Source organism: Sinohyriopsis cumingii, chromosome 8, assembly GCF_028554795.1.
Source record: "Sinohyriopsis cumingii isolate HCF-2022 chromosome 8, ASM2855479v2, whole genome shotgun sequence".
NCBI lineage: Eukaryota > Metazoa > Mollusca > Bivalvia > Unionida > Unionidae > Sinohyriopsis > Sinohyriopsis cumingii.
The window spans coordinates 83,340,913-83,355,473 of record NC_142968.1 but is presented as its reverse complement, the minus strand read 5'-3'; the positions used below and the strand labels follow the sequence as shown (position 1 = coordinate 83,355,473).

Sequence of the window (14,561 nt, the reverse complement as noted above, 5' to 3'; positions counted from 1 at the left end):
TACAATTACCAAACTTTATGGATGGCTGGGACTTTGAGAAGAAAGAACTTTTTATAGAATTCAGGATCAAAAGGTATGAGGTCAAAGTCAGTTTGACTAAAAGAATAAAATTGGTTTCCATACAACCTTAGATTTCTCATCAACTAGTACCAGCAAGATGGCTTGGACTTTAGGTAAAACATGAAGCTCATTGATCTAAAAGTCCAAAGGTCAGGATCACAAACTAAAGGAAGAAAATTTTGTCTGCACAATAACAATAATTTTAGTTCCGCATCACCAATCTGGACCAGATTTCATGGATGACTTGCAGGTATAATAAGGAAGAAGCCTTCCAAATTTTGGAGACAAAAGGTCAGAAGTCATGGTCTCTCAAAGAAGAAAAATCATTTCTGCACAAGATGTTTGTACATAGAAGACTATTGAACATGATGCAGGCATGCAAGCCACTGTTCATGGTAGATGTTTCTGGTGTAGATTTTAGTACTTGGGTTGAAATTCATGGGAGTGCCAGCTTGGTCAAGTATGCACAATTTATCTCATTGCACTATTTAAGACCTGAGAAGAGAATTTGGTGAGGTGAAGAACAGAATATGGATAAAAACAACTTCAAGTCTAAGTCCCAGAAGGGATTTGTGTGTGGGGATGGGTGGTAGATAGTGCATTTCTGTACATTACGGAAAAGGTTACAGATTGTACACATTATTTTTGTGTCTGTCATTTACCCCTAAGTTAGCCCCTCAGATTGCCAAGCAATAGAGGCTGCTTTCTTCCTAATGGAGAACCCCTGAGCACAGAGTCCAATTTATTATTTCCCACATGCCATTGAGAATGAACATACCTGAAACTCATTTTTGCAAAGCTAATGAGAATTTAATGGGGCTATCTCTCATCCAATGACAGTTGGAAAATGATCAGCCATCAAGCTCCTAGAGTTCAATACTTGGAGGACTGATGGAGAAAAAACTTGAATTCATTACTTAGAATAGGTGTTGTCCTAACATGGCACCAGGACATTTTAAAAAGACAAATTTAATTCATAGAATGGGTTTGACAAGTGAATGTGAATTTGATTAATATCATACTAGATATGGTATTAGATGGAATTTATATTTCTATACATGCCCCAGTTGGACATCTAGAATTTATTCAGCACTTCTTTGGCATTACTTCATTTTTGTTTTATGCTGTCACTTCCATGGAATTAAAAGAAGGGAGGGGGCACAACAAGAAATTGGTGGTAATGATTGTTTTTGAACTGGAACTTCTGCTTGGTTCCAACACTTATGTGGCTATAGAGTATATACTATGATACATATCATTATAAGCAGCAAGCTATATACAACTATACAATACATATTGCTGTACAGGATTTTTCATACCAGGCTTTACAATACATATTGCTATATAGGAGTTTTCATACCAGGCTTTACAATACATATTGCTGTACAGGATTTTTCATACCAGGCTTTACAATACATATTGCTATACAGGAGTTTTCATGCCAGGCTTTACAATACATATTGCTGTACAAGAGTTTTCATACCAGGCTTTACAATACATATTGCTGTATAGGATTTTTCATACCAGGCTTTACAATACATATTGCTGTATAGGATTTTTCATACCAGGCTTTACAATACATATTGCTGTATAGGATTTATCATACCAGGCTTTACAATACATATTGCTATACAGGAGTCTTCATACCAGGCTTTACAATACATATTGCTGTATAGGATTTTTCATACCAGGCTTTACAATACATATTGCTATACAAGAGTCTTCATACATTCTGTTTTTACTTTAATTTCAATGCCAGTTTATCCAGCCATCATCAGACCTGGAATATATGTCAGCAGGCTTGACCTGCATGCCATGACCAGCATCTTGATGTCAGCAGGCTTGACCTGCATGCCATGGCCAGTGTCTCTGTGTCAGCAGGCTTGACCTGCATGCCATGGCCAGCATCTTGATGTCAGCAGGCCATGACCTGCATGCCATGGCCAGTGTCTTGATCATTTACAATAATATAAGGTCAGTCATGCTGAATCTTTCCAAGATTCAAAACTTTGGATCCCATTAACAGAAAATATTATGAAAATCAATAAAGTAATAAAACAAATTGCAAATGACTAGAATTGACAAATCCTGCACAAATCCACAAGTTCTAAACAAATCACTCTCTTTGGAAAAATCTGAGAGAGAGAGAGAGAGAGAGAGAGAGAGAGAGAGAGAGAGAGAGAGAAAGAGAGAAAGAGAGAGAGAGAGAGAGAGAGAGAGAGAGAGAGTGAGAGAGAGTGAGAGGGAGAGAGAGACCAGTATATATCATCTAATCTTTCAGTAGGATATTTTTTACACACACATTCACCTCTGCTGTTTGCCCAGTCCTTTCCATTGTACAAGTAGCACAATCATCTGTTTGTAGGGAAAAATGAGGGGGAAAAGTTGGTAAGAAAACATAATTTGTCATAGCAAAAATATAACATGCTGAAATGTTCAGTTTTCTTGCAAAAAAAAACACTAAAGATATTTATACTTTCTTGAAATGCATGCCAGTTGCAGCTATTGTATCCACCCACTTTAAAGTCAAGTGTGGAGTGATGCTGACTTGCAGTCATGCCAATAAAGAAATTATGACTGTAGTCTCAAACTGCATTAAGTTCCACAAGTACCATTAAAGAATAACCAATAAGAACTGTACACTGAAAGCAAATTTTAGAGACTACATGAAAGTGCTTTTAAAAAATTCAAGTTGAATCTCATACATGTACTTATTTAACTGGCAAAGTCATGAATAAGAATGATACGGTATCTCAGATTATTATTGTCTAGTTAGCTATTCATTCTTGAACACATTGGAAGATGAAATGTGAATGTTGAAAACATTATTAATGTTCAAATGATTTCCTTACATTGCACATTAAAAACCTACAAAGAAAAGACAGTGAATTTCTTATATATTTTCTAAGAGGAAAATGGCTGGATTTTACCTCTAAATTTGTTTAGCATTTTCTGTGTATGAACTTTTATGCTGTACTGTTTGTTAATGCAAATTATTTTGTCCCAGACAGAATTGCAGGGAATGCAGAACAAATTCCTTTACAGTCATTTATTCCACATTTATCATGTCAGTTGTAACCCTTCTCATGACAGAAATATATATTCTTCCCCCTGTTGCCTTTGATTCCATTTGAGCTCTCTCAAGAGAAGGGGGTAGAAATGTATACAGATGAGATTTCTGAAACAGCTAACTGCAATTTAATATAGATTCCAGCAAGCAGGTCAAAATGGTGCCATATGTTTCAATTTATTAGTAACCAAACAGATTTGGCACAAATGCACATGCAATATTGTACATAATTAGCTGGCCACAAGAGAGATTAGTTCTACCTGAATAATTGAGTTACCCTTTATTTTATTTCTGCTTTTTTTCATTTCAAGCTATTTGTTAAGGAACCATTATACTTATCTCTAGGCTGAGTTTATTTTTTATTTGTAAAGAAATGTTTGGAAATATTTCTTTTTCAATAATTTTGTGCTAATCCTTAATATAAAGTTACTTTTGTTAAGTTAAAATATATAATAGAAGTTTGTATTTGTATCATAGTAATCAAGTACTCTTATCCTTTAGCCATGTTATAAGGGCTCAAAGAACCTAGGAAACAGATAAGAAAAACAGCAAAGGAACACATTTTATGATTTTAGAATGCTCAGACAGAAAATATTTTAAAATGATTAAGAAAAGTCATCAGAATTATTTTTAAACAAATATTTAAATTATTATTAAGTCTTGAAAAAATTAGAAAATGACAAATGCCTTCATTATAGTATGTTATTTTATAGTAGATTTAATGATGATGTACCACCAGAAAACAGTTTGGACATTTTACGCAATGCAGTTTATAAAACACATTATGAGTCTGTATTTTTAGGAACTTGTTTTAGTTTGTTATTTTTGTCTTTTGTTTTATATAAATTTGAAGACATTATAAATCGTTACCTTTTTCTAGTATATTGTAGTATTATTTATTAGAAGCATTTATCTTCTCAGAGATTTTGCAATTCATAATTTTAAAATGTTAGAATTTAACATTTAATCAGCACAATATAGCCACTACTCTGCTGATGTACCATTTAACCCATTTTATATATGCATACTAGATAGGGGTTTTTAAAATGTATATTTTAGAACTAAATGCATTTTTTAAATAAAAGGGTTATTTTGTGAAAACTGCAAGATACAGACTTTCCATACTAAAGTGAGCCTGATTATCAAGAGGTTTATCATGACAGATATATCTAATTCATTGGTTAATTATCAAGAGATAATTATCAAGAGGTTTGTCATGACAGATATATCTTATTCACTGGTTAATTATCAGGAGGTTTATAATGACAGTCATATCTTATTCATTGGTTAATTATCAAGAGGTAATTATGAAGAGATTTATCATGACAGGTATATCTTATTCATTGGTTAATTATGAAGAGATTTATCATGACAGGTATATCTTATTCATTGGTTAATTATGAAGAGTGTTATCATGACAGATATATCTTATTCATTGGTTAATTATGAAGAGGTTTATCATGACAGATATATCTTATTCATTGGTTTTGTTTAATTAACTGTTTAATACTTCAGTACCATATAAGAAGAAAAAAACAAAACTGCAAGTATGTTTATTATGACTTCTCATATCACAAATGATTGATGTGTTTCTCCATTTCCTTTAGCATTTGACACAAGATGAGAACTTGCAGTGGCATGAATTTTGCATTTATCACACTGTCTTCATGATACTGGAAGCCTAGACTTGGGTAATTTGGCTCAATGTATCATGTAGAGGAAAATATCAGAGTGCATTCAGTTAAGTTTAATGAACTGCCTTTTGGGATTTTTAGAAGGAAGATGATTGAAAAAAGTTTACCTGCTTCATAAAGGTTCATTGGAGGATTGTGTTTTGAGAGAATGATGTACGGATACCATTTTTCAAAGTCTCTTTATTATGAGAAAATTCATCACTGTAAGGTTACATCAGGTTCAAAAACTGAACATTTGGGAAATTTAGCTTACGGCTCACTTAAAATGGGAAATATTTTAACATTACACTAGGGATTTAATGAACAAATGAATTTAAGGTTTGGAGAAATAAAGCAGTTGGTTTTTCAGTGGGAATTCTTAGAAATAAGTTGAAATCTCTTAATTGTCCATCTGGGAATGGACCCTGCCAAAATAGTTAGCTAGAGGCCAGAAGCAGCAATATTAGAAAGAGAAGTCGAACAGTGAAAATGGACAAAGAGTCAGGCAAGCAGCTAAAATGGTTGATCAGTAAATGAACTTTGAATGCATTGTGCTAATAAATTGGTATAGATAGTGGTCACATTAAAACACGCATGAAATTTTATGGGTAAAAAGAGAGCAATTTGCAGTTTACTGCAATATAATTTGAGTATTTTCCATATCACACATTAAGTTCATGATAGTAAATGATAGAAAAGGACACTCAAAAACAGCATCATAAATCATATTTTTATTATAATTCATGGAATAACATAGTATTCTATTTGTATTCCTATCATGCTTAAATGTCTAATGAAATCACAGTGTGGTAGGGAAGATCAATGATAAAGAACTAATGTTTCATGCCCATCATTACAAGCTTTTAAGGTGTTTCACAGGCCTTTTTTAATCATTCGAGCTAATAAGCACCTGACCAAACCCTGCTGATTCTAAGGTCTCTTTGAAGTCTAGTAAACATCACGGCTTAAAAAGAAGAATAAGTACTTTCCAAATGTCCTGCTGTGGCTTGACTGATAAAGTGACCACTGTTTGTCACAAAAAAATAGAAAATGCTGAGAAATAGCTGTGAAAATTATATGACATCAGTAGGAGGGATGATGAAGAGTTGGGTCCAACACACCCCACTTTATTTAATTTAATGTAATTGAAATAGCTCTTTAATTATCTTCATGTGTGATTTGTTTGGAAATGGTGTCCACCTGGTAGCTTTCAAAATTTGCAACAATTTATTTAAAATGTTATGTTGATGGAACTGGACCTGGCAGGATCTTTTTAAAACAGTGTAAAGAGTCAGGAATGAGCTACAGTGCTAAAATAAATATGTCCCATAACATGACCAATAATTAAATACTTTAGATTATTTAAGAGTTCACAACCATACTGATTTTACCTTTGAAACTTGAATTAATATGTTCCCATAAAGTAATGGAACCTGGCCACATTTCCAATGTTAAGATGAAATTTTATGGGTAAAAAGAAAGTAATTTGCAGTTTACTGCAATATACTTTGATTATTTTCCATATCATACATTAAGTTAATGTTTTTCTAGGTGTTTCCTGTAAGAGAGACTTCTCTTTGTAATAAAACAATAGATTCCTATGAAGTCTTTTTATAATCCAGGATTACTGATAATTTCAATGCATTTCAACATGTTTAAGTGAAAAATAATTTATGTTCAAGTGAAAAATAATTTATCTGAGTATTTTGAAACAAGATGAAGAAGAGTGTATTTTAAATGATATAGCAAATAGGAAACAAATCACAAAACAGGACAACAACCTCTATGAACCTTAAATTATTTCTAAGAGGTTACATTGGTTGGCTTACAGCTGTGATTAATTTCAGAAAAGCATCAGCATTGCAGTTTAATAGGGATCCTCCCTACTCAACCATGCCTTTGGAAAGCCCTATAGTAATCATATGGTCTGTCTGTGAACAGTTTGATTTGCTCCAGATAACTTTATTGGGAGTTGTTGGATTTGAGCCATTCTGGATTATATCAGTGTGATACATCAAGACTGTTGGCACGTGAGCACTTTATGAGCATCTGTATATTGAGGACACCTCCAAATAATTGGATATTTAGCCTTTTCTCTCATTATTATAGGATTTATGGTCTCTGCTTGCCTGTCCATCTGAGGTTTTTTTTCCAGGTTAAATTTGACATCAGTTGTAGTATTTCAAGCAAATTTGACATGTTGCTTCATGTTGATGAAGCCGTATATGAAATGGATTTCCAGCATTCTGTAGCATTTACAGGATCTTTGCCATCTGATTGCCCATGATTCTGGCCAAGGTTTCCACCAGATAATTTTAACAAGATTTGTGGGATTTCAAAACTGACTTAATGGAGCAATAAACTGGTGAGGTCTTGAATAAGTTCAAATTCCAGTATTCTATCTCATAATTAATAGGTGTTGTGCACCTTAATTTTCCATCCTCCAACAATTGTTGGATTTCAGCCAAATTTGGTATACAGCTTTATTCACGTTTCAATTCTAACATTCACTATTAACGTTGATTTTTGCAACTTAACTTTACTAGGAATTTCAACCAAATTAAGCATGGAACTTTATAGTGATAAAAGCTTGAATTTTTTTTGTTGTGTGTTCCATTACATCATTTATGGGAGATATTCATGCAGATTGTCCATCCATCTAACTTTGGTTTCTGTGGCATTATTTTAGCAAGGATTAGTGGATTTGGACCATTGTGGAATGACAGAATTAACAGCATTTCAAGTTGTCATTTGCTTAACTTTACTGAAAAATGTTAAATTTTAAGATAATGTATTTTGCACCTTTATATTGATCAGACATGGAACAAATTTCTTTCTAGCATTCCATTTCATCATTTACAGAAGTTATGGCCCCAGAAAGCGCCATAGCCATAGTAGCTCAGTTGTTAAGCCATTGGATTTGTGACAAGACAATTGTGAGTTTGATTCCCAATATTGGATCAGACCAGACTGACTGGCTTGTAGTGTCCTTTGATGTAGTACTTTATTTGCATGACAGGTTGTACTCTTTAAGTATTTCTGTGCTGTAAAACACCAAAGAAAAAAAACATACCTGTATGCCAGTCTTCTCTGAACTATGCATACTCAAGTTCCTCAGTTTAAGGCTTTGAGGATCAGAGAGTAATAGTGAGGCCGTTTGCAAGGCAGTCATTGCTAATGACAAGTTCAGTCACTTTGAAAGTGCATGAATAGATGGCAATTATCTACAGTATTATGGATAAGAAGTAATGTATATGCATTTGTCTTGATGCAGATATTTAAGGCATCTAATAATTGGAAGATAGCCCAATACTGCATATTTCATAAACAAAGAGACCAAAATAGCATTTGTTTCCAAATGTTCATTTTCAAGTGAACTCTTTTGATAATTGTAAGATCAATTTGTGGCATAAGTGGAATATACCACTTTCTGCATGCAGTTTGTTGCACAAGTGCAATTTACCACTTTTACAAGAAATGTGTGACATAATTCAGTATAACACTTTCTGCATGCAGTTGGTGGCATATGTGCAATTTATGGTTTTCTGTGTGCAGCATGTAGCACGTGTGTATGTGCAGTATAGCACTTTCTGAAAGGAGTTTGTGGCATAAGTAAAAAATACCACTTTTTACAAGTAATTTGTGTCACAAGTTCAATATACCACTTTCTGCATTCAATTTGTAGTTTAAGTAGATTGTTGCAAAATGAAAAATACCACTTTATGCATGCAGTTTGTGTCATATGTGTGATATGCCACTGCTTGCATATAGTTTGTGACACAAGTGCAATGTATTAGTTTCTGCATGCTTTTTGTGGCATAAGTACAATATACCACTTTCTACAAGTAATATTTGACAGAAGTACAGTATACTACTTTCTGCAACCAATATTTGGCATAACTATGATATACCACTTTATGTATTCAGTTTGTAGCTTAAGTAGTTTTGTGCAGATGTTCAAAAAACCATGTACTTTGTGGCATAAGTGCAATATACCAGTCTCTATAAGAAGTTTGTGGCATAAATGCACTACATGTATACCATTTTCTGCATTCAGTTTGTGGCATAAGTGCAATACTATACCACTTGTTTATGCAGTTTGTAACACAAGTACAATATACCTCTTTATGCAAGCAGTTTGTGTCATAATAATATTATAAATATATTATAAATAACGTTATAAAACTAATTTAATAAATTTTATATCTAATCAACATTTATTTTCTGTATTGTCAGCTGATGTTCCTTATTTCTCTGAAGAACCTCAATCGACTGTGGTCACCGTTGACTCCTCTCTAACACTTCAGTGCCGTGTTCATCCACACACTGCTGTAGTGCGCTGGAAATTCAACAAAGAATTCATTGATAAAGACAATTCATTTGGAATTATATTCAATGGGACAAATTTGCACATAGATAAATTTAGGGAAGGTAAACCTCCAAGTAGGGGAAATGAAGGGATATATCAATGTACTGCCACCACTGGATTGGGGACTATTTACAGCAAGGCAGCTATTGTACAGAAAGCAGGTAAGTGTATAATCACATTTAAACTCAACTTATTTCAAATTGATTGTACATGTTATATCTTGCACAGTGTGTTCTAACAACTTGACAATGTGTTGTTGCATGATTGGATGTTTGTATCAGGTGGTATGAATGTTAGGAGGCACCTGGGCCAGTTTTTGCTAAAAATCTTGGATTGTACAATTCTTTAATTTAGCATATCATTTGTGGCAGAAATACAGTTTTGTATATGCCCACCATAAGGTGGTGAATATTTTGTTATGTAGTACATCCTCATTTTAAAACAACACTTGATTACTAATATATATATCCCAGGTAACAAGCTTTCAAAATGGTGCTTATTTCCATCTTGTAAACTTTGTTATTTATGGTAACAGATATGTACCAAAATCAAGAAAAAGTTTTTTTTTCTTAGGTAATTGGGAATGGGGCCATATGTTATCATTTTGCATGTGGGGTGGTGGGGTGAATGCTTAATTCAGAAAAGATAAATTGCTGAAATGGAAAATGATGCATGATTTTGAAACATGTTTTTGGAACTGGAACCCATTTACACTGGTGGGATTGTTTCACTCAAGAGGACATGCAGAAAAATCCCTGAATGTTCATGCTAAAGTTAACATATATACATAGTAATCTTAAAGCTGCTGTGCCATGGAGACTTTAGAAAGTATTCTTGTATACACTCACTGTAAACCAGAGCATATTGTTGTATCATGATGTTGTCCAGCCATATGAACATCTGTTCACAGTTTGTATCTGCATAGTAACTTGAGTTGTCCATAATCTACATTTACCAGACTTTTGTGGATGTCTCACACTTGAGATAAGGAAGAACTGTATCAATTTCAGGCTCAAAAAATGGAAGGTCAAATTTTGTTGTAACTAAAAGAAAAATCATCTCTACACAATAAGTGTCCGTCTCCACCAACCACAACAGATTTGCATAGTGGATCCCAAGGGTAGGGGGCACTGTTTACCCACCAACCTCTGGTCCTCCCAAGGGTAGGGGACACCGTGACTACCTACCAACCTCAGGTTTGGGGGACATACATCAGTTTAGAGGGACAAAGGAAAATAGTAATACATAATGCACTGAAAGTGTTATAAGATCAGGTGATCTTATTGCATTGACAGTTTTGCCACCTTAACTTTGAGGTCTGCACTGTACTATTTCTTCAGTACACCTACATTACTGCAGTTAATATTTGTATCATATGCTCAAAGACCAGTGAAAACATTAACACGTTTGAATATCTGGTTAACCTGACAAGAGCAGCAAAATAAAATTTTCTGTTCCAGATTTTACTCTCAATGAACCTTTAGTGTACACTAATTATCTTAAAGTTTTTGTTATAATAAATACCTACATTTTCTGTATCACTTTTTCTTTCCAGCCTAACAAGTCATTAAATTAAATGAAAAATTGTGTATTTAGATAAATTTAGTCTCTTTTGACATTATTTCAACCTCAAAATAATTTAAATACTTTTCACTGTAGAGATGATTTTAACCTCAGAAATACGTTACACTAGCAGCCATCAAACACTTTACGCTGCAACTCAGCTGATTGCCATGAACATGTATGTTTTCAATGCCATTATAGTTTTTATTACCTTTTGTGAATTTGGCCAACACTTCCACTTATTTAAGTTGTAGTCTTATTTTTTATCCAATAAAAATGCACATCGGGGGTGCACAGAGTCAAAAAATTTGGGGGGGGGGGGGCAATGATGACAAAGGAAACCCACAAGCATTCAATGCAGCACTGTTGCAGTTACCAAATGTTTTGGATCACTTGCACTTGAAATAAGGAAGAAGAATATAAATTTTATGGTTCCCAAAAATTAAAGGTTATAATAACTTTGTCTGAAAGAAGAACAATATTTTCATCACATTAACTTGAGTTCTCCTCCGTCGACAGTTATCAGACTTGTACTTAGGGTTGCGGGTAAGAAAGAGTGGCACTGAGCCATATCAGTCACAATGCAAGAGCTTAAGCTCACTGAAAGAATAAAAATGATTTCCACACAATTTCATTTTACATGACATACCAGGGCAAAATATTGCGGATGCTTGCACTTAGGTTAAGAAGAAGCATGTAGATTTTGGGAATAAAAGATCAAAGGTCAAGTTTATTTGTTGTTGTTGTTGTTGTAGGGTTTAATGCCATTTTTCAGCACTTGATAGGCTATACATGGCAGCCATTAATAATGGTGGAAGAAGAACCTAGGAAATCCCCGGAAAGAACCACCAACCCTCGAGAAGCTACTGGCAAGCTTTCTCACATACCTGAATTGGCCAAATCCGAGACTCGAACTCAAGTACATTGTGACTGACATTTCTGCACACAAACTTCACTTGTCAACATAGGTGACTATTAAATGGAGGGCAAACATATCAGGATCTGTTCCAGCTGTTAAAATACATGCTTAAATAAAAACTTGAACACTTTAGCTAAGTATTTTGACTTTTTAGTTGTTTTCATGTAAATGTCTAGGACTTAACTTCTGACAGTTGTTGATAATTAGTTGCTGCTGTCAGATGCAATAGTTCTGATTCACTACCAAATGTATCAGTTTTGTAATGTAAAGAGGAGGCTGTGTGTGTATTTACAAATAAACATAAAAGATCTGCACTGGGGCTGTTGCATTTAACAAGTGAGCTTCACTGATTTAAACACCTGCACATGACAGTAAGCAGTGATATGTGAATTATGCAGTGGCAAAACAGTGGCTTAGCACCTGCTGGGTCTCGGTCTTGTTTATTGATGGTGTCTTGTACAGGTGTAGGATAGTGTGTGTCTGTCTGGAGTTTATAGTTTTCCTGGTGCACTCCAGTTTTATCTGCCTCAATAATCAGGCAAGGCAGGTATTATTGATATTGTTTAATGTAAATTGAGTATAAATTTTTTTGGATTATATAAATTTTGTAACAACTTTATTGTTCTACAGACTCTTGATGGCTTAGAGGATTTATCATGGTGAGAAGGGAGTTGGTAGTCAGGGAGGTGGGAGTGGAAACCTCAGATACTTTCTAATTTTTGTGGCTAGTTTTTCAAGTTCAATTTAATAATAATAATAATAATAATAATAATAATAATAATAATAATAATAACTTTAAAGCCAGCGATGCAGTTAGTTCCAACTAATCCTCTTTGTGGCCCTCTAATTTATGCATATTTAATATTCAGTTTTGGGTTACAAGCACTAAATCATTTTGAAATTCTTTTCTTTATGAATTTTAATTTTTTTAAAAATCCAACAATACTCCACTTAAGTATTTTGCTATTGTTTTTTTTTGTTGTACTTTTTAAACTTTCATTTTATTTGTTGTAGCATTATTTCACATAATTTCTTTCAGGAAAAATCATTTATTGCTGAACTGAATATTTGAAAAACACTTTAGGGTGAATATTGGAATTGGAAATTGGTGTTTGAATATTAATTGTATTCTTTAAATATAAATGTACCTATTTTCAAGGCACCTTACAAAGTTACCCAAACATTGAGCTGACCCTCAGGATATGTGGTGTGTCTTGTGTATATATACAGTATTCCAGGGGCAGGGGACACTGTGTCCCCACCAATCAAGTTCAAGGACACACCAGTTTAGAAAATAGTAATACATAAATCACTAATTGTACTATAAAAGTGAGATAATCTTATTAGTTCAAAAGTTCTGCCACCTTGACTTTGTGGTCTGCATTGTACTGTCATATTTTCCTTGCACACTTACCAGCACATTAATACAAGTTTTATCGTGTGCTCAAATAACTCCTGAAAACAATTAACATGTTTAAATATTTGCTAATCAGAAATCAGCTGCACCAAGGAATCTTCCATTCCAGATCTTTCTTGCATTTAACTTTTGCTTACAGTCATTATCTATCAGCAGTTTATAAAATAATATACCTATGTTTTTTTATTACATTTCTTTCTAAACTACCAAGCTATCTAAATAATTAGATTGTGTATTGCAAATACTTAGTCTCTTTTGTCACTATTTCAACCTGAAATAAAATACTGGTAAATCTTTCCTGCTGTAGTGGTTGCTTTAATCTTGAAACTACATTACACTAGCAATCATCAAATACTTACATTGCATTTCATCTGACAGCCATAACTTTGAATATTTGTATTGCCAGATGCATCGATTTAAAATATATCTTCATTGTCATCTTACAGTTTCGGTTATACAAGACTTTTGCTAGTGCCAGCAGAGACATTGATGGACATCATTCAGTAATGAAAACTTGTAGGCATATTTTTGGTGGGTGGGTGGGGTCTGATGAAAAAGCATGTCAGGGCACAAGGTCAAGATTTGGGGGACATTGGAGAAACAACTGCACGAAACACTTAACGTGCATCACTGCATATGCAATAACTGCTTTTAGCATTTGTTTGAAATTCGGGTTTTGTGCCTGTGGCCATTTCAAACCTATATCAGTGGTAATAAGCTGATATCACCAGAAATATCTGAATACAAATAGACATCACCAGAAATATTTGAATACAAATAGACATCACCAGAAATATTTGAATACAAATAGAATATTTGAGTAGCAAAATTGGCATTTGTTTTAGTACTAATATCATTGCATGATTCATAACAGGAAGCATCATTTTTCCTCAGTGTTAGAGAACAGTTATGTTATAATTATCCAATAGACTGTATTCCAAACTCAGAAGCAACAGGGGTTTGAGATTACAGGTTACAGCAAACACAGCTGCTTCCTAAAGCTAACCACACTGAAAATGTATATAATGCAGTATGTACATTCTGTCATTTACACTATAGTTTAGTAACATAGCATTATTATTACATGAAAGGTAGAAAGAGACACTACATGTTGTTGTTGTTGTGGAGTTTAACGCCATTTTTCAGCACACGATAGGCTATGCATGGCAGCCAGTATTAATAGTGGAGGAAGAACCTGGGAAAACCCCATGAAGAACCACTGACCCATGAGAAGCTACTGGCAAGCTTTCTCACATACCCACTTTGGCCGAATCCTAGACTGAAACCCACGGAGACAGAGGTGAGATGGCAGTGATCCATAATGGAGAGTGCTTTAGACCACTCGGCCGCTCAGGGCCTCAGACATTACATTGCATATCAAACCATCTTCACTAGTCAAGGTTCTGATTGTTAACCCTATCTACACCTTGGTGGATTGATAAGATATTTGAGTGCTTTGTCATTGTGACATCTATTGGATTTTATGAGTT

General features: G+C 34.0%; 1 protein-coding gene across 4 annotated transcripts in view; it reads left to right on the top strand.

The window, feature by feature from the left end:
- Positions 1 to 14,561, top strand: part of LOC149794015 (brother of CDO-like) — a 251,172-nt gene that overhangs the window by 169,088 nt on the left and 67,523 nt on the right. For all 4 annotated transcript variants that reach the window (XM_089967952.1, XM_089967955.1, XM_089967953.1 and 1 more), the window contains one exon: positions 9,040 to 9,333. In XM_089967952.1, the coding sequence (XP_089824078.1) occupies positions 9,040 to 9,333 (294 nt within the window). The remainder of the gene's footprint in view (positions 1 to 9,039; positions 9,334 to 14,561) is intronic.